This window comes from Coregonus lavaretus (assembly GCF_964263955.1).
Source record: "Coregonus lavaretus genome assembly, chromosome: 22".
In the NCBI taxonomy this organism is placed as follows: domain Eukaryota; kingdom Metazoa; phylum Chordata; class Actinopteri; order Salmoniformes; family Salmonidae; genus Coregonus; species Coregonus lavaretus.
Genome location: NC_140009.1, coordinates 35,325,230 through 35,343,598, shown reverse-complemented (window position 1 = coordinate 35,343,598; position 18,369 = coordinate 35,325,230). Strand labels below are relative to the sequence as shown.

At 43.9% G+C, this 18,369-nt stretch overlaps 1 protein-coding gene across 1 annotated transcript in view; it reads left to right on the top strand.

The window, feature by feature from the left end:
* The first annotated feature begins 2,032 nt into the window (after positions 1-2,032).
* The window catches only part of huwe1 (HECT, UBA and WWE domain containing E3 ubiquitin protein ligase 1), an 81,463-nt gene continuing 65,126 nt past the window's right edge, over positions 2,033-18,369 (top strand). The window contains exons 1-14 of the mRNA XM_084187819.1: positions 2,033-2,154; positions 4,713-4,762; positions 4,998-5,067; positions 5,330-5,428; positions 5,924-6,130; positions 7,090-7,242; positions 9,038-9,100; positions 9,263-9,340; positions 9,476-9,523; positions 9,781-9,949; positions 10,265-10,365; positions 13,507-13,657; positions 13,915-14,042; positions 14,436-14,576. Of these exons, the coding sequence (XP_084043945.1) occupies positions 5,023-5,067; positions 5,330-5,428; positions 5,924-6,130; positions 7,090-7,242; positions 9,038-9,100; positions 9,263-9,340; positions 9,476-9,523; positions 9,781-9,949; positions 10,265-10,365; positions 13,507-13,657; positions 13,915-14,042; positions 14,436-14,576 (1,383 nt within the window). The 5' untranslated portion in view covers positions 2,033-2,154; positions 4,713-4,762; positions 4,998-5,022. The remainder of the gene's footprint in view (positions 2,155-4,712; positions 4,763-4,997; positions 5,068-5,329; positions 5,429-5,923; positions 6,131-7,089; positions 7,243-9,037; positions 9,101-9,262; positions 9,341-9,475; positions 9,524-9,780; positions 9,950-10,264; positions 10,366-13,506; positions 13,658-13,914; positions 14,043-14,435; positions 14,577-18,369) is intronic.

The window sequence follows — 18,369 nt, the reverse complement described above, 5'->3', positions numbered from 1 at the left end:
ACGCTAGTGCAAGATGGAGAAATGAAATGTACACGCATCTAGGTAAGCAACTCTATGCATATCTGCGTTAACACTGGGCAATAGTATGATTAATTGTTTGAATTAGGAGTCTTTAAAAACTGATAGTGTTAATGTGTGTTTGATAGTGCTAAGCAGAGGTCTGAATGGCGCGTCGTTTTCGGCTAAAGTACGGACATTCTGCTGTGTGAACCGCCATTTTTAATTTAACCATGGACTGAAAGAGCATTGTGGTGCGCTATGCACGCGCGAAACACATACCGGTACACACACTGCAGTTTGCGTTCTGTGAAAAGCTACATGTTTCCTGAATTTTCTGTTGTGTGGGATAAAGGCATTTGCAAGAGGCAGATGCCCTTAACTTTGAAATTTACAATGAGTTAGTCGAGATTGCAGATGAAAGTTTACCAAGAAACCGACACCCCATGTAAAAAGAGACCTGCTGCTATCTCTGGACATGACTTGCCGGTATTTTGATTGACAGGTCCTTTGACTGTGCGCGAGAGGTCGTTTGTTTCATGAGCAGAACAGCGAGCCCACGTGAATGTATTACGAACAGTTAGTTGATTTAGGTCAGATCAGCCCATTGGATTTGAAATAAATAAAATTATGTATTGTTGACATTGTGGGACTAGTCAGTACCATTTGAGTTGTCATGTGTTATTAATATGTCCAGTCTTTTTTTTTAAATCTCATGAGCCTGTAGATTTATATTCATCCAATTTCACAATCTGCCCAATATTCCATTTGCTGCTATGACCGTTCCCTCATACCATTCAGCTTCATTGAATAGATAGGCCTACCATTGTTTTAGTAATTATTTGTTCATCTATAGGTTTGGAATGTCTCCCCGGGACCCAAGCTGTCCAAAATCCCCCTTTTAGATGTGCTTGTTTTTATGCTTTCAGATTGTTTTAGGAGACCACACAAAACTATGCTGAGGAGGAGGAAATGATGGCGCTAGTGAACCGAAGCAGTTTATGGTATGTACAAACTAGTAGTAGCATTGTAAACTACTACCATTTACAATTATTATTAAACTCTTTTGACAATTTTGTCATTTTCATTTTATAATTGTATTATTATAATATTTATCTAACACTAAGAATTAGTGTGTTACTTGAGAGCATTTGTATTCTTACATGTTTCATTTGACTAAGAATTGTAACTAAAAGCCTTTTGGTTTGAGTGTCAGAAAGACATTGAATAGCAATGTTGTCTAATTGATGTCAGACAAAGAGCAGTAAGCAGTAATGCCAGATCAAGATTCTTCCTGTGATTTGCTTTTATGTGGCACACTGTCTTCTAGAGACCAATGTTGGCCTTCTGAAATCCTCCTGTCAAGTAGTGTGGTTATCCTTTTTGCTGCAGGGTTTCTGAGCTGGGCTCTAATGATGCAATTGCATGGGTAAATAGAAGAGAGAAAAAATAGTTAATTGCATTTATCTAATAAATTGTAGATGTATACATGTAGATGTATACATACAGAGATATGGTATTTCCTGACAAAATGCCAAAAGTATGTTTGGTCACCTGCTGATGTTTTGGCTTATTCAGTAGTTACAGGGTGGATGGATGATGGGATGAATGAATGGTGACTTGTGTTGTGTAATTCTTTAGGCTAAGTCTTATGACAAAGAGAATAATTGGACATTTTGGTTGTTGAGATTTTCCAGTTGCTGATAGGAGCTAGATAAAAGGTGCATGACAGTAACTTACTCTGGAAAATGCAAATGGAGCTGTGTTTATTTTTAAAATCTTCACCCCACAATGTATTTTTATACTGAGTAACACACAGGAATTCGAATCCTGAATATTTCTGCAGTGACAATACAAATTAAATAAAAAGGACATACATTTTTTTATATGAACTTGCAGCAGATATTTACACAGAAATATGAACATCTTTCAGCGGGAGGGAGAAATGAACGCCCCTATTCTATCACAGGTAGCTACGTAAATTTGCCCAACAAAAACTCTGAAATGCACCACAAACTCGCTCTGTCACGTTAGGCCCGTATGGGGGAATGATTCAGCGAGATATTATACGTTTCGGCTAGCTAACCAATAGGCTAGCCAGCGCGTGTGCGGTAAAGTGCGAGCATATTTTTATCCGCCTCACGCATATTGGAGGAGGTATGGTAGAATATAATTATTTCATTAATGTATGAATAGACAGATTAATTCACGGCTGGTCGGGTCTGACTGTTGCCAGCTAGCGAGTTGTGTTTACGGAATGTGTACATTTGAGAATTGGTAAGGATGCAGGGGAGGAGAGTAAGGGCTTCTGGTGAGGCCTGCAGCCGGGCACTAGATTTGACAACAGCGTGTTCAACCGTTTGAGGAATGGGGAAAATACTCGTGGTAGTGGTGTGGTTGAATCGCTCACTTGTCTTTACAGGCTAGCCAAAGTATAGCTTGTTAGTTTGCTAGTTTACCACACACTTCGTAAGATACGTATTGTTTTCTATTGCCTCTAATCATTGAATGTTTTGTTTTGACATCCTCAAAAGCAATATTGATTGAACTAGCTTACTTAGCTAGCCAGTTCTCCCTGTCAGACAGCTAGCTAGCTAGGTAGGGCCAAGTGGCTAACTAGCTGCTAGCTAACCTCCCAACCGGACATTTTGGTTTACCGCGAATTTACTGGTTTTCTTTCGATGAGGTATGAAATACATATTTATGATTAAAGTTTAGCTAGGTACCTGACTTGTCAGCGAAATTGTGTGTTCTTCCAATTAGCCAGTTAGCCGCGTTAGCTAGTAGGGAACTCTCCCGTTTTTTAGCTAGCCCACAAACGTCAGCTAACGTTAATGTTATTTCCTTACCGCAGTAACGTTAGCTAGCTAACAGTTGCCTAGCTAACTAGCATTCGGTTGATGGTGTGTTTTACTTTGTATGTTTATTTGCTAACGTACATTTTGTTTGGAATAGCAATCATTCATGTTTGTCTGATGTTAGGCTAGATTCTAGATAGCTAGCTAGCTACTTTTGTTACTTTGAGGCTGACCCTTTTGGTGAACATTCATTAGCTACCATTTCAATGCAAACACTTTTCTTGACAGGTTCAGTACGTTAAACTGGCACATTCTTGACTCGTAAAGTGTGGGAATCTTTCAGCTATTTAGTTATGTTGTAATGTATATTAATATAGCTAATGTACTATATTGTTCATCAAAATAATGTATCAGCATTATCAGTAAAGTTTTCAAATGTTTAGAACCAGCTGAGCAAGGCCCCTGAATCCAGTCAATTGCAGACAGGGTAACAGGCAGCCATAGTCTTTCTGATTGTCTGGGGTTTGTTGTGCTCTGATAACGTTAGTGAACCAAGCCTTTTAGGGTGTTTTCACATAATCCCCTTTAAAATAACTGATCTCAGTCCTCTTTAAAGTGAACTCTTGAGGTAAAAATAATAAATAAATAAAAAACTCTTATTTGTTTTCACACAGCCCTTGCCATTGAATGAGGTCTCAACTCTTTTGCCAGTTCACTTCACCTATTTTGTGGTCTGAGTCCTCTTTGCATTCACATTGCTATGTTTCGAAAGGAACCAACCTCTTTTTCCAACATTAACATTAACATTAACAGTCATTCCATCAAAACGTGTTATCGGACAGCTAGATATACCTACTTACATTTTGGAAGCTAGTAGATTGCATTTAGTTAAAGAATGAGACATAATAATTGTAAACAGAAGATAATATTAACATGTAAATATTATTGGTAACAGAATAAATGGCAGAAGAATAACTTCAGATTAAATAATGCTGTAATTGCAAATTGTACTCCCAATTTAGGCTACAGACCCTTTTAAGAGCTAGCATTGATTTTGTTCCCTATGTTGTGATTCTCACCAAATATGTTCTCTTCTCACACTATTCAAACCCCACAATCGAATCAACAGCTTATGAAGCTCTCTTAGCCTATTGATCACATATTAAAAAAACTATCTGAACTAAAAACTCTGCACATTTTGTATGGCAGGGGAAATTGTGTTGTAGTAGTCTAGTGTGTGGTCCGGGAATAATGACAAACGAACCTGGGGAGCTTTGTGTTCACATTGCCTTAAAGGGAACCGGACCCTAGACTTCAAGCGAACCAAACTCCTTTGGAGTGTTCACATTGCACAAAAATTTAAGGGAACCACACTGAGTTCACAAAGATTTGCTGAAAGGGACCAACACCCTTAGAGATAAAATGTGAAAGTGAAAATCACTCCTGTTTGATATGTTGCTCAGTGAAGTATTAGTGGACATGCGCCATGTTTCTCAATATTGTATTGATTGTAACTGTCTGGCTAACTGTCACCTCCTCACCTCTTTGGCCTATACGTTTGAACCCACATTTGGCTGTCTTTCTCAAAGCTGTGTTTAGACTGTTACCTAATTGTTTATAGGCTACCTTATTGGAGTCTGCACCACTGAGCAAATTGATTTTGTCTAGCTAGGCCCTCCTCAGTCTCTGTTTGTTTTGAATTGTTGACAAGAGACCCCTTTTTCATCTGACGAATGATTTCTTATTGTCTAACCATAACTAACACATTTTGACAAGTGTTTGAAACTATTCCCTCCCTTACATGTGTTGAAAGACATGTAGGGAATTTACAGTGCCTTGACACAGGAGAGAATTGTTATGAGTCCTTCATGATGCCATTGTTTACATAATGTTAATGACTGTTTTCTCTTGTTTCAGGCATTGTGAATGAAACATGCTGTTAAGTGTGTATTGCCAAATTACTTACTGTAAGTGTGACTTTTACATTTCGCTTGAATACACATTGCATATATTTTATTGTATTTCACAAGTTCTGTTTGTCTAAAATCCAGCATGCATACTATGTCACTGCTCATTTTGTTGTTGCTGTGCTTAATGTAGCCTATCAGTGCAACTTGTAGTAGCAAGCAGCAGATTCCATACATACACATTCATTGTTTCCTTACAGGCTGCATGCTAATCTATCATACTGTTTCCCAACAGGAGCATCAGATAGAAACTAGCAACAATGAAGGTCGACAGAAGCAAGTTAAAGAAAACCCCCACAGAAGCTGTGAGTATGCATAATAATGTTGGCTCTGACTGTTTGTAGTCCCTCTTTGACTCGCTAGGAGTTCCTTGGGCCTGCGCTCTCTGTACATGTCCTGAACAGCCTTCTCTCTCGCTCTATTTTTCTCTCTCTCCCACCACCCTCCAATCTTCCTTCCCTTATCTCTCTCCCCCCCTCCCTATACCACTCTCTAATCTTCTCCCCCTCTCTCTCGCTCACTCTCTCTCTACACCACCCTCCAACCTTCTCTCTTCCTTTCTCACAGCCTGCGGACTGCAGGACGCTCATAGAGAAGCTCAAGGGATGCAGCGACGAGCAACTGCTGCTGGAGCTGCAGCACATCAAGACCTGGAATATTGGCAAGGTGAGCATGAGGGGAAATACCTGTGGGAGGGAGAGGCACTTAGTCAATTATTTGTTAATGTCCTCTGGGTGACGTTCATTATCTTTGTATTAGATCACATTTTCATAGAGGCGGTACCTTACCTGATCAGGTAAATGTATACATGTAAATGTTTTTTAGTCCAAGAGCAGGCTTAATCTGGGTCTGGGAAACCTTCCATCTGTGTATTTAACCGACATTACCCAGATTTTGGGGTCACCAGGGACATATCCTTATTCACCTGGGCTGCGCTCAGCAGGGCACAATATTGTGTAACGTTCCGATGTGAATATTATGTAGAACAAACTTTCCTCCAACGTAAAATAAGGAATCATGTCAGCTATATTCATGACGGTTCTATCTGCAGCGTTCCACAACGTTTGTCCTGGTGTTTAATGCTCAATCAGCAGAACGTGGCCTCTATCTAAAGTGAACCCCAGAGTCATTACCTGTCTCTCTCCTCTTCCCCCCCATCAGTGTGAGCTGTACCACTGGGTGGACCTGCTGGACCGTTTCGATGGGATCCTGTGTGACGCAGGCCAGACGGTGGAGAACATGTCCTGGTTGCTGGTGTGTGACCGGCCGGACAACGGGCAGCTCAAAGCCCTGCTGCTGGCCGTGCTCAACTTCACAGCCCTGCTTATCGAGTACAGCTTCTCCAGGCACCTCTACAGCTCCATAGAGGTAGGACCCCTCTGCAGTTAACACAACGACCAGGGACAGGGTCGTGTTCAGTAGGGCATACTGAAATGTAAACTGTGGACAACTTCTTATTTGACAAGTTCAGATAGTTTAGGGCCAACTCCCTTGACTATGCACCGTTTCCCTTCCCATTGTATGGGTAAAGCGGGCCTCCCTGCCTAGCTCTGTTGGGATCACCCTGCCTAAAAGAGTTTGACTGCTATTGGTTTATATTGACGGTTCTGTTGCCAGAGGGCCTAGATGTTGCTTTGGGGGCCTTTGGAAAAGGAGACACATTGCAATAACATATCCTAAGTAAATAAAGGTTAAATTAATCAACTCTCCTCTCTGGGTGATGCACCTGTCACAAACCACGGTGGAATGAGCCAATCAGTCTCTCACTTTATTAACACAGTTCTTCTAAAGTGTAGTACACACTCATCATCCACTAGGGGCCATTGACCATGGTCCCGTGTAGCTCAATTGGTAGAGCATGGTGCTTGCAATGCCAGGGTTGTGGGTTCAATTCCCCCGGGGGGCCAGTATGGAGTGGAATAAAAAAAAAATTAAAAAAAATGTATGCACTCACTAACTGTAAGTCGCTCTGGATAAGAGCGTCTGCTAAATGACTAAAATGTTTTAAAAAAAAATTATCTGACTCTCTCCCCCCTGACCCTCTCTTGCCCCCTCTCTCTCCCCCCCTCTCTCTCTCCCCCCTCTCCTCTATCACGCTCGCGCTCTCTCGCTCTCTCTCCCCCCTCTCTCTCTGCCCCTCTCTCCCTCCCCCTGCGCTCTCTCTCTCCCCCTGCGCTCTCTCTCTCCCCCTGCGCTCTCCCCCCGCGCTCTCTCTCCAACCCCCCTCTCTCTCCCCCCTCTTTCTTTCCCCGCTCTCTCCCCCCTCTCTCGCTCTCTCTCGCCCCTCTCTCTGTCTCTCTCTCCCCCCTCGCTCTCTTCCCTCGCAGCACTTGACCACCCTGTTAGCATCGTGTGACATGCAGGTGGTCCTGTCTGTGCTGAACCTACTCTACGTGTTCAGTAAACGCTCCAACTACATTACCAGACTGGGCTCTGACAAGAGGACCCCTCTGCTGGCACGCCTACAACATCTGGCTGAGGTACGGGTGTCAGAATTAAACAAACATGTTTATTAGGATCTCTTTTAGCCCAACGGGCTGAGGTACTGTATGGGTGTCGTAAGTACAGTGGGGGGAAAAAATATTTAGTCAGCCACCAATTGTGCAAGTTCTCCCACTTAAAAAGATGAGAGAGGCCTGTAATTTTCATCATAGGTACACGTCAACTATGACAGACAAAATGAGAAAAAATATTTTCTGTAAGTCTTCACAAGGTTTTCACACACTGTTGCTGGTATTTTGGCCCATTCCTCCATGCAGATCTCCTCTAGAGCAGTGATGTTTTGGGGCTGTCGCTGGGCAACACGGACTTTCAACTCCCTCCAAAGATTTTCTATGGGGTTGAGATCTGGAGACTGGCTAGGCCACTCCAGGACCTTGAAATGCTTCTTACGAAGCCACTCCTTCGTTGCCCGGGCGGTGTGTTTGGGATAATTGTCATGCTGAAAGACCCAGCCACGTTTCATCTTCAATGCCCTTGCTGATGGAAGGAGGTTTTCACTCAAAATCTCACGATACATGGCCCCATTCATTCTTTCCTTTACACGGATCAGTCATCCTGGTCCCTTTGCAGAAAAACAGCACCAAAGAATGATGTTACCACCCCCATGCTTCACAGTAGGTATGGTGTTCTTTGGATGCAATTCAGCATTCTTTGTCCTCCAAACACGACGAGTTGAGTATTTACCAAATAATTATATTTTGGTTTCATCTGACCATATGACATTCTCCCAATCCTCTTCTGGATCATCCAAATGCACTCTAGCAAACTTCAGACGGGCCTGGACATGTACTGGCTTAAGCAGGGGGACACGTCTGGCACTGCAGGATTTGAGTCCCTGGCGGCGTAGCGTGTTACTGATGGTAGGCTTTGTTACTTTGGTCCCAGCTCTCTGCAGGTCATTCACTAGGTCCCCCCGTGTGGTTCTGGGATTTTTGCTCACTGTTCTTGTGATCATTTTGACCCCACGGGGTGAGATCTTGCGTGGATCCCCAGATCGAGGGAGATTATCAGTGGTCTTGTATGTCTTCCATTTCCTAATAATTGCTCCCACAGTTGATTTCTTCAAACCAAGCTGCTTACCTATTGCAGATTCAGTCTTCCCAGCCTGGTGCAGGTCTACAATTTTGTTTCTGGTGTCCTTTGACAGCTCTTTGGTCTTGGCCATAGTGGAGTTTGGAGTGTGACTGTTTGAGGTTGTGGACAGGTGTCTTTTATATTGATAACAAGTTCAAACAGGTGCCATTAATACAGGTAACGAGTGGAGGACAGAGGAGCCTCATAAAGAAGAAGTTACAGGTCTGTGAGAGCCAGAAATCTTGCTTGTTTGTAGGTGACCAAATACTTATTTTCCACCATAATTTGCAAATAAATTCATTAAAAATCCTACAATGTGATTTTCTGGATTTATTTTTCTCAATTTGTCTGTCATAGTTGACGTGTACCTATGATGAACATTACAGGCCTCTCTCATCTTTTTAAGTGGGAGAACTTGCACAATTGGTGGCTGACTAAATACTTTTTTCCCCCACTGTAGGCCGTTGTCAATGTGTGCTGGTAGTAAGCCAACCTGATTTTTAAGGCTTTTTAATTTGGATCACAGAAGGATTGCCTTGGCCTTTTTCTGGCCTATGTTCTAAGCCAATGTTGCTGTATTTAAAAAACAACTACAAACAATATGGAAGTTAGTGTCCCCAATGTATGTGCCCTGCCTTGATATTTAGGCTATAAAGTTGTATACATGCTGTTCTGACGTCTGTGATGTTCCCTGTGTAGAGCTGGGGAGGAAAGGAGAATGGCTTCGGCCTGGCAGAGTGCTGCAGGGACCTGGCTATGACGGTGAGCATCACACTTTGTCCTTGTCGCAATCTATAAATGCTTGCCGTCTCCATACAATTGGCTCATTTGCTTTTTAATGATTACATTTTTCATTATCACTTGTGATCTCTACCCCCAACCTCACCCATCTCCTCTCTCGGCATCCCTCTGTGGCCTGAGCAGAAGTACCCTCCCAGTGCCACCACACTGCACTTTGAGTTCTACGCTGAACCTGGCCCCGAGGTCAAAGTGGAGAGGAAGGTGAAGACTGACACATTTCCTTTATCAGGAAACAAATATTAGTGTGCAACTAATGTATGTCCCTGGTCTTGTTAGGCTATGTCTTGTTATTAGTGGAATGATTGATCATTTGTGAACTTTCTCTCCCCCCAACAGACCAGTAGTAACACACTACACTACATTCACATCGAACAGCTCGACAAGGTAATGGACAAATATTGTCTATTCTCAGAGCATTTAATGAATTTAACCAAAGATTGCGAGGACTAGTCTATTGTACTGTTTTAATTATTTTGGGATTAAGTCCACCAGGAATGTGATTCTTTCTGATCATGAATTCCTGCTTTTCTGACATTTATCCTACATTCATATAGTTGAAACTGACCTATCCCCCAGCTAAAATGTGGATTTCAGATGTTCTATCTTGTCCTGCTCACACCACCTCCCTGTGGTGTTTCCAGATCTCTGAGAGTCCCAGTGAGATCATGGAGTCTCTGACGGTGATGTACAACATCCCTAAAGACAAGCAGACCCTTCTGTTCACACACATCAGACTGGCCCACGGCTTCTCCAACCACAAGAAGAGACTACAGGCTGTACAGGCCAGGCTCCATGCCATCTCTATACTGGGTAAGCGTGTTTTAATTGATTTGTTTATTTGACCCGGATCACATACACCACACCAGATTGGAGCTACATGGCCAATTCTCATCTGCAGTCCCAATATTGAGTTACTGGCTCAATATAATTCAACAGTTTCCACCACCTTGTTCAGTGCCAAATCGGCCATCAGTACTCGTATCTCGGTGTTCTAATGTTTGCCGGTGTCTGTATTGTAACTGCGGATCAATGAATTCAATACTTTTCATCATACATTTTATGTCAATGACTCTTTGAAACACCTTCGCTAACTTAATTGTATTATGACGGTCTCGTTTTCTCCAGTGTACTCCAATGCACTCCAGGAGTCAGCCAACAGTATTCTCTACAACGGCTTGATAGAGGAGCTGGTGGATGTGCTACAGATTACAGATAAACAGCTAGTGGTAAGATTACTTTTTTTCATCTTTCTCTCGCTCCACTTATCTCTCTCGACCTCTGTCTTCCTGTCCACTGGGCTACTCACGGGTTGTTGGGTCTGTGTCACATACCATAGTAGGTGTGAAATTGGAGCCAATATCAAATCAAATTTTATTTGCCACATGCGCCGAATACAACAGGTAGACCTTACAGTGAAATGCTTACTTAGAAGCCCTTAACCAACAATGCCGTTAAGAAAAATAAGTGTGAAGTAAAAAATAGGTAAGTAAAAAATAACAAATAATTAAAGGGCAGCAATAAAATAAAATAACAGTAGGGAGGCTATATACAGGGGGTACCGGTACAGAGTCAATGTGCGGGGGCACAGGTTAGTTGAGGTAATTGAGGTAATATGTACATGTGGGTAGAGTTAAAGTGATCATGCATAGATAATAAACAGAGTAGCAGCAGTGTAAAAAGATGGGGTAGGTGGGCAGTGCAAATAGTACGGGTAGCCATGATTAGCTGTTCAGGAGTCTTATGGCTTGGGGGTAGAACTGTTGAGAAGCCTTTTGGACCTAGACTTGGCGCTCCGGTACCGCTTGCCGTGCAGTAGCAGAGAGAACAGTCTATGACTAGGGTGGCTGGAGTCTTTGACAATTTCGAGGGCCTTCCTCTGACACCGCCTGGTATAGAGGTCCTGGATGGCAGGAAGCTTGGCCCCAGTGATGTACTGGGTCGTACGCACTACCCTCTGTAGTGCCTTGCGGTCGGAGGCCGAGCAGTTGCCATACCAGGCGGTGATGCAACCAGTCACGATGCTCTCGATGGTGCAGCTGTAGAACCTTTTGAGGATCTGAGGACCCATGCCAAATCTTTTCAGTCTCCTGAGGGGGAATAGGCTTTGTCGTGCCCTCTTCACGACTGTCTTGGTGTGTTTGGACCATGATAGTTCGTTGGTGATGTGGACACCAAGGAACTTGAAGCTCTCAACCTGTTCCACTACAGCCCCGTCGATGAGAATGGGGGCGTGCTCAGTCCTCTTTTTGTTCCAGTAGTCCACAATCATCTCCTTTGTCTTGATCACGTTGAGGGAGAGGTTGTTATCCTGGCACCACACGGCCAGGTCTCGGACCTCCTCCCTATAGGCTGTCTCATCGTTGTCGGTGATCAGGCCTACCACTGTTGTGTCGTCGGCAAACTTAATGATGGTGATGGAGTCGTGCATGGCCATGCAGTCATGGGTGAACAGGGAGTACAGGAGGGGACTGAGCACGCACCCCTGAGGGGCCCCCGTGTTGAGGATCAGTGTGGCAGATGTGTTGTTACCTACCCTTACCACCAGGGGGCGGCCCGTCGGGAAGTCCAGGATCCAGTTGCAGAGGGAGGTGTTTAGTCCCAGGGTCCTTAGCTTAGTGATGAGCTTTGAGGGCACTATGGTGTTGAATGCTGAGCTGTAGTCAATGAATAGCATTTTCACGTAGGTGTTCCTCTTGTCCAGGTGAGAAAGGGCAGTGTGGAGTGCAATAGAGATTGCATCATCTGTGGATCTGTTGGGGCGGTATGTAAATTGGAGTGGGTCTAGGCTTTCTGGGATAATGGTGTTGATGTTAGCCATGACCAGCCTTTCAAAGCACTTCATGGCTACAGACGTGAGTGCTATGGGTCGGTAGTCATTTAGGCAGGTTATCTTAGTGTTCTTGGGCACAGGGACTATGGTGGTCTGCTTGAAACATGTTGGTATTACAGACTCAGACAGGGAGAGATTGAAAATGTCAGTGATCAGTTGGTCAGTGCATGCTCGGAGTACGTGTCCTGGTAATCCATCTGGCCCTGCGGCCTTGTGAATGTTGACCCGCTTAAAAGTCTTAATCACATTGGCTACAGAGAGCGTGATCACATAGTCATCCAGAACAGCTGATGCTCTCATGCATGCTTCAGTGTTGCTTGCCTCAACGTGAGCATAGAAGTGATTTAGCTCATCTGGTAGGCTCGTGTCACTGGGCAGCTCGTGGCTGTGCTTCCCTTTGTAGTCTGTAATAGTTTCCAAGCCCTGCCACATCCGACGAGCGTCGGAGCCGGTGTAGTACGATTCAGTCTTAGTCCTGTATTGACTCTTTGCATGTTTGATGGTTCGTCGGAGGGCACAGCGGGATTTCTTATAAGCGTCCGGGTTAGAGTCCCGCTCCTTGAAAGCGGCAGCTCTACCCTTTAGCTCAGTGCGGATGTTGCCTGTAATCCATGGCTTCTGGTTGGGGTATGTACGTACAGTCACTGGTGCTTCCTGCTTTAGTTTTTGCTTATAAACCGGAATTAGGAGGATATAATTATGGTCAGATTTGCCAAATGGAGGGCGAGGGAGAGCTTTGTATGCGTCTCTGTGTGTGGAGTAAAGGTGGTCTAGAGTTTTTTTTTCCTCTGGTTGCACATTTAACATGCTGGTCGAAATGAGGTAGAAGGAATTTAAGTTTCCCTGCATTAAAGTCCCCGGCCATTAGGAGCGCTGCCTCTGTATGAGCGTTTTCCTGTTTGCTTATGGCCTTATACAGCTCATTGAGTGCAGTCTTAGTGCCAGCATTGGTTTGTGGTGGTAAATAGACAGCTACGAAAAATATAGATGAGAACTCTCTTGGTAAATAGTGTGGTCTACAGCTTATCATGAGATACTCTACCTCAGGCGAGCAAAACCTAGAGACTTCATTAATATTATAGTTTGTGCACCAGCTGTTGTTTACAAATATACACAGACCGTCAGCTGTTCTATCCTGCCATTGTAGCGTATATACCGCCAACTGTATGTTATCTATGTCGTATTGTGACTGCAATCGTGTCATGTGTCATGTTCTATGAATGGTAGTTGTTGTTGATTCAGTATTTATGTAATTTATACAAGATGGTGATGTTGACAATTTAACAATATGATGTTGATAATTGTAGTATAATGTGTAGTACATTTTTGGGCAATTATTTTGAATGAAATTATAATACAATCACTATTGTCTTGGTGTTGTATACATCCCTAAAGAGTTCCCCCAGTCATAAAACAACTTTTGAAAGTCAAAAATGTAACGGAAAATGTAAATGTGATTTGTGTGGGATCCCTGAATGGTATATGTAGTCGTCAGTCCATGCGCCTCTGTAATGAGTCCTCCTGTCTCTCTCATCAGGACATAAAGGCAGCGTCTTTACGCACCTTAACATCCATAGTGCACCTGGAGAGGACACCCAAGCTGTCCAACATCATCGACTGCACTGGCACAGCCTCCTACCACGGCTTCCTGCCTGTACTGGTGCGCAACTGCATACAAGCCATGATCGGTGAGTCACAGACATACAGTGGAATGTCTATTTTAGTTTGATCTAGACCGTTCTGAAAGGAGATGGGATATGCCAATAGAGTTCTAGAGGAGATATAGCATGAAGGTCATAGGTAGGGTGGGATTCAATCCCTAGCCATTTTAGGCGATGTGTGTTTGTGAGTTTGCAACACTACAGCTGCACCCTGCTCCTGCTCTTGGCTTCACTGTTTGGAAGCTAGTCCCCTCTGTAACCTGTTGTTGTGGTTGTCTCCTCAGACCCTCTGATGGAGCCTTACCCGCACCAGTTTGCCACAGCGCTGTTCTCCTTCCTCTACCACCTGGCTAGCTACGACGCTGGGGGGGAGGCCCTGGTCTCCTGTGGGATGATGGAGGCCCTGCTCAAGGTAAAGAAAACCCTCTCTCACCTCTGTCGCTGGCGTCTACTCACCAAGCAAACTATCCATATCATTCTGCTGAGCTGGCCTGGTTTCACTAAGTATGTTCGATGGGCACATATTCTGTGCAGGTGTCTTGACATTTTGAAGATCTGTTGATCGGCACAGAATCTGTATGTCCGGTCCAGCATTCTGAATGACTCGCTCTGCAAAAAGGCTGAGCAGCCCTAAATATATCCGTCCTGCTTATGTGCCCATAGGTATGCCAATTATGTCTACTTCTGCACTAAAAGGCATGCTTAATGTAGAGGAGCTACTGGGAATCTGGCCCATTCTGTTTGTATGCACATAATCTTATCTCCCTTTCCCCCCCTGCCTGCCTACTTCCTCCCCTCTTTGTAGGTGATCAAGTTCCTGGGGGACGAGCAGGACCAGATCACGTTTGTGACACGTGCGGTCCGAGTGGTGGACCTCATCACCAATCTGGACATGGCAGCCTTCCAGTCACACACTGGCCTTACCATCTTCATCAGCAGGCTGGAGGTAGGGTCATACACACACACACACACTAGGGATGGGCATTTGAAATAATTTCACTATTCAAATAATATCCTGAAATATTTTTGGATATCCGGATAGTAAATACGTTGTTTAAACTTGGGAACTAACTTGCTGCACGACTTGTAAGAGGTGCCGCTCTGCTTGCTTGCAGCAGTGCGGGGATGTGTTTGACACAGGAGGGAGAGTGAGGGTAGCCATACAGACTCGCGCTAGTTAGACAAACTTGTAGATGCAATAGGTTATCCATCATCCCATCTGGTAGTACCTGTCTTGACTGCATCAAATCAATGTAAAGAAGCTAGCTAAGATAGCCAGCTACCTAGGCTAATTGAGGCTATTTTGCTGTGCTTCTTGTCCTTGTCTACAACAACTCCATTCAGATTAAACAGCCTACCTGATGGTTGGTTGTTGTAGCCTACTCCTCATTTAGCTAACTTAATTCCGTCATTTAAATTCCATTTTGCATTGATTAGAGATCTTCCACGTTGCTTGATGCACGTAGAGCAACTGTCTGCAGTCACTTTGATTGGCTGACAATAACAAAGGAATGAAACCAGTGTAGGGATACGGTATGTATTTTTATTGGGCGCATTGTGACATTCAAAAGTTTTGTTTTACTGAAATAAAAAATGTAAATGTCGTGGTATATCCTTATGTGCAGCAATGTCAGACTATTTTAATTGTTAAAATACACGTATGATAAAATGTGTGTGTGTGTATATATATATATATATATATATATATATATATATATATATATATATATATATATATATATATATATATATATATATATATATATATATATATATATATATATATATATATATATATATATATATATATATATATATATATATATATATATATATATATATATATATATATATATATATATATATACTGCTCAAAAAAATTAAGGGAACACTAAAATAACACATCCTAGATCTGAATGAATGAAATCTTATTAAATACTTTTTTCTTTACATAGTTGAATGTGCTGACAACAAAATCACACAAATTATCAAGGGAAATCAAATTTATCAACCCATGGAGGTCTGGATTTGGAGTCACCCTCAAAATTAAAGTGGAAAACCACACTACAGGCTTGTCCAACTTTGATGTAATGTCCTTAAAACAAGTCAAAATGACGCTCAGTAGTGTGTGTGGCCTCCACGTGCCTGTATGACCTCCCTACAACGCCTGGGCATGCTCCTGATGAGGTGGCGGATGGTCTCCTGAGGGATCTCCTCCCAGACCTGGACTAAAGCATCCGCCAACTCCTGGACAGTCTGTGGTGCAACGTGGCGTTGGTGGATGGAGCGAGACATGATCTCCCAGATGTGCTCAATTGGATTCAGGTCTGGGGAACGGGCGGTCCATAGCATCAATGCCTTCCTCTTGCAGGAACTGCTGACACACTCCAGCCACATGAGGTCTAGCATTGTCTTTCATTAGGAGGAACCCAGGGCCAACCGCACCAGCATATGGTCTCACAAGGGGTCTGAGGATCTCATCTCGGTACCTAATGTCAGTCAGGCTACCTCTGGCGAGCACATGGAGGGCTGTGCGGCCCCCCAAAGAAATGCCACCCCACACCGTTACTGACCCACCGCCAAACCGGTCATGCTGGAGGATGTTCTCCACGGCGTCTCCAGACTCTGTCACATGTGCTCAGTGTGAACCTGCTTTCATCTGTGAAGAGCACAGGGCGCCAGTGGCGAATTTGCCAATCTTGGTGTTCTCTGGCAAATGCCAAACATCCTGCACGGTGTTGGGCTGTAAGCACAACCCCCACCTGTGGACGTCGGGCCCTCATACCACCCTCATGGAGTCTGTTTCTGACCGTTTCAGCAGACACATGCACATTTGTGGACTGCTGGAGGTCATTTTGCAGGGCTCTGGCAGTGCTCCTCCTGCTCCTCCTTGCACAAAGGCAGAGGTAGCAGTCTTGCTGCTGGGTTGTTGCCCTCCTACGGCCTCCTCCACGTCTCCTGATGTACTGGCCTGTCTCCTGGTAGCGCCTCCATGCTCTGGACACTACGCTGACAGACACAGCAAACCTTCTTGCCACAGCTCGCATTGATGTGCCATCCTGGATGAGCTGCACTACCTGAGCCACTTGTGTGGGTTGTAGACTCCGTCTCATGCTACCACTAGAGTGAAAGCACCGCCAGCATTCAAAAGTGACAAACATCAGCCAGGAAGCATAGGAACTGAGAAGTGGTCTGTGGTCACCACCTGCAAAACCAATCCTTTATTGGGGGTGTCTAACTAATTGCCTATAATTTCCAGCTGTTGTCTATTCCATTTGCACAACAGCATGTGAAATGTATTGTCAATCAGTGTTGCTTCCTAAGTGGACAGTTTGATTTAACAGAAGTGTGATTGACTTGGAGTTACATTGTGTTGTTTAAGTGTTCCCTTTATTTTTTTGAGCTGTGTGTGTATATATATATATATATATATATATATATATATATATATATATATATATACACACACACTACCAGTCAAAAGTTTGGAAACACCTAGTCATTCAAGGGTTTTTCTTTATTTGTACAATTTTTTTACATTGTAGAATAATAGTGACTACATCAAAACTATGAAATAACACATATGGAATCAACCACGCCCTGTGCAATTGGGTCCTAGACTTCCTGACGGGCCGCCCCCACAAGGGTGTGTGCAGCCCCCTCCTGTACTCCCTGTTAACCCATGACTGCGTAGCCATGCATGCCTCCAACTCAATCATCACGTTTGCAGACGACACAACAGTAGTAGGCTTGATTAGCAACAACAACGATGAGAGCCTACAGGGAGGAGGTGAGGGCTCTGGGAGTGTGGTGTCAGGAATATAACCTCTCACCAACGTAAAAAACAAACAAAGGAGATGATCGTGGACTTCAGGAAACAGCAGAGGGAGTACCCCCCCTATCCACGTCGACGGGACAGCAGTGGAGAAGGTGGAAAGTTTTAAGTTCCTCGGCGTACATATCACTGACAAACTGAAATGGTCCACCCACACAGACAGTGTGGTGAAGAAGGCGCCACAGCGTCTCTTCAACCTCAGGAGGCTGTCACCTAAAACCCTCACAAACTTTTACAGATGCACAATTGAGAGCATCATGTCGGGCTTTATCACCGCCTGGTACGGCAACTGCACCGCCCACAACCGCATGGCTCTCCAGAGGGTGGTGCGGTCTGCACAACGCATCACCAGGGGCAAACTACCTGCCCTCCAGGACACCTACAGCACCCGATGTCACAGGAAGGCCAAAAAGATAATCAAGGACAACTACCAACCGAGCCACTGCCTGTTCACCCTGCTATCATCCAGAAGGCGAGGACAGTACAGGTGCATCAAAGCTGGGACTGAGAGACTGAAAAACAACTTCTATCTCAAGGCCATCAGTCTGTTAAACAGCCATCACTAGCACAGAGCGGCTGCTGCCTACATACAGACTTGAAAATCACTGGCCACTTTAATAAATGGAACACTAGTCACTTTAATAATGTTTACATATCTTGCATTACCCATCTCATATGTATATACTGTATTCTATCTATTGCATCTTAGCCTATGCCACTCTGGTAATGACATTGCTCATCTATATATTTATATATTCTTATTTCATTCCTTTACTTACATTTGTGTGTATTAGGTTTTTGTTGTGGAACTGTTAGATATTACTTGCTAGATATTGCTGCACTGTCAGAACTAGAAGCACAAGCATTTAGCAACACTCGCAATAACATCTGCTAACCATGTGTA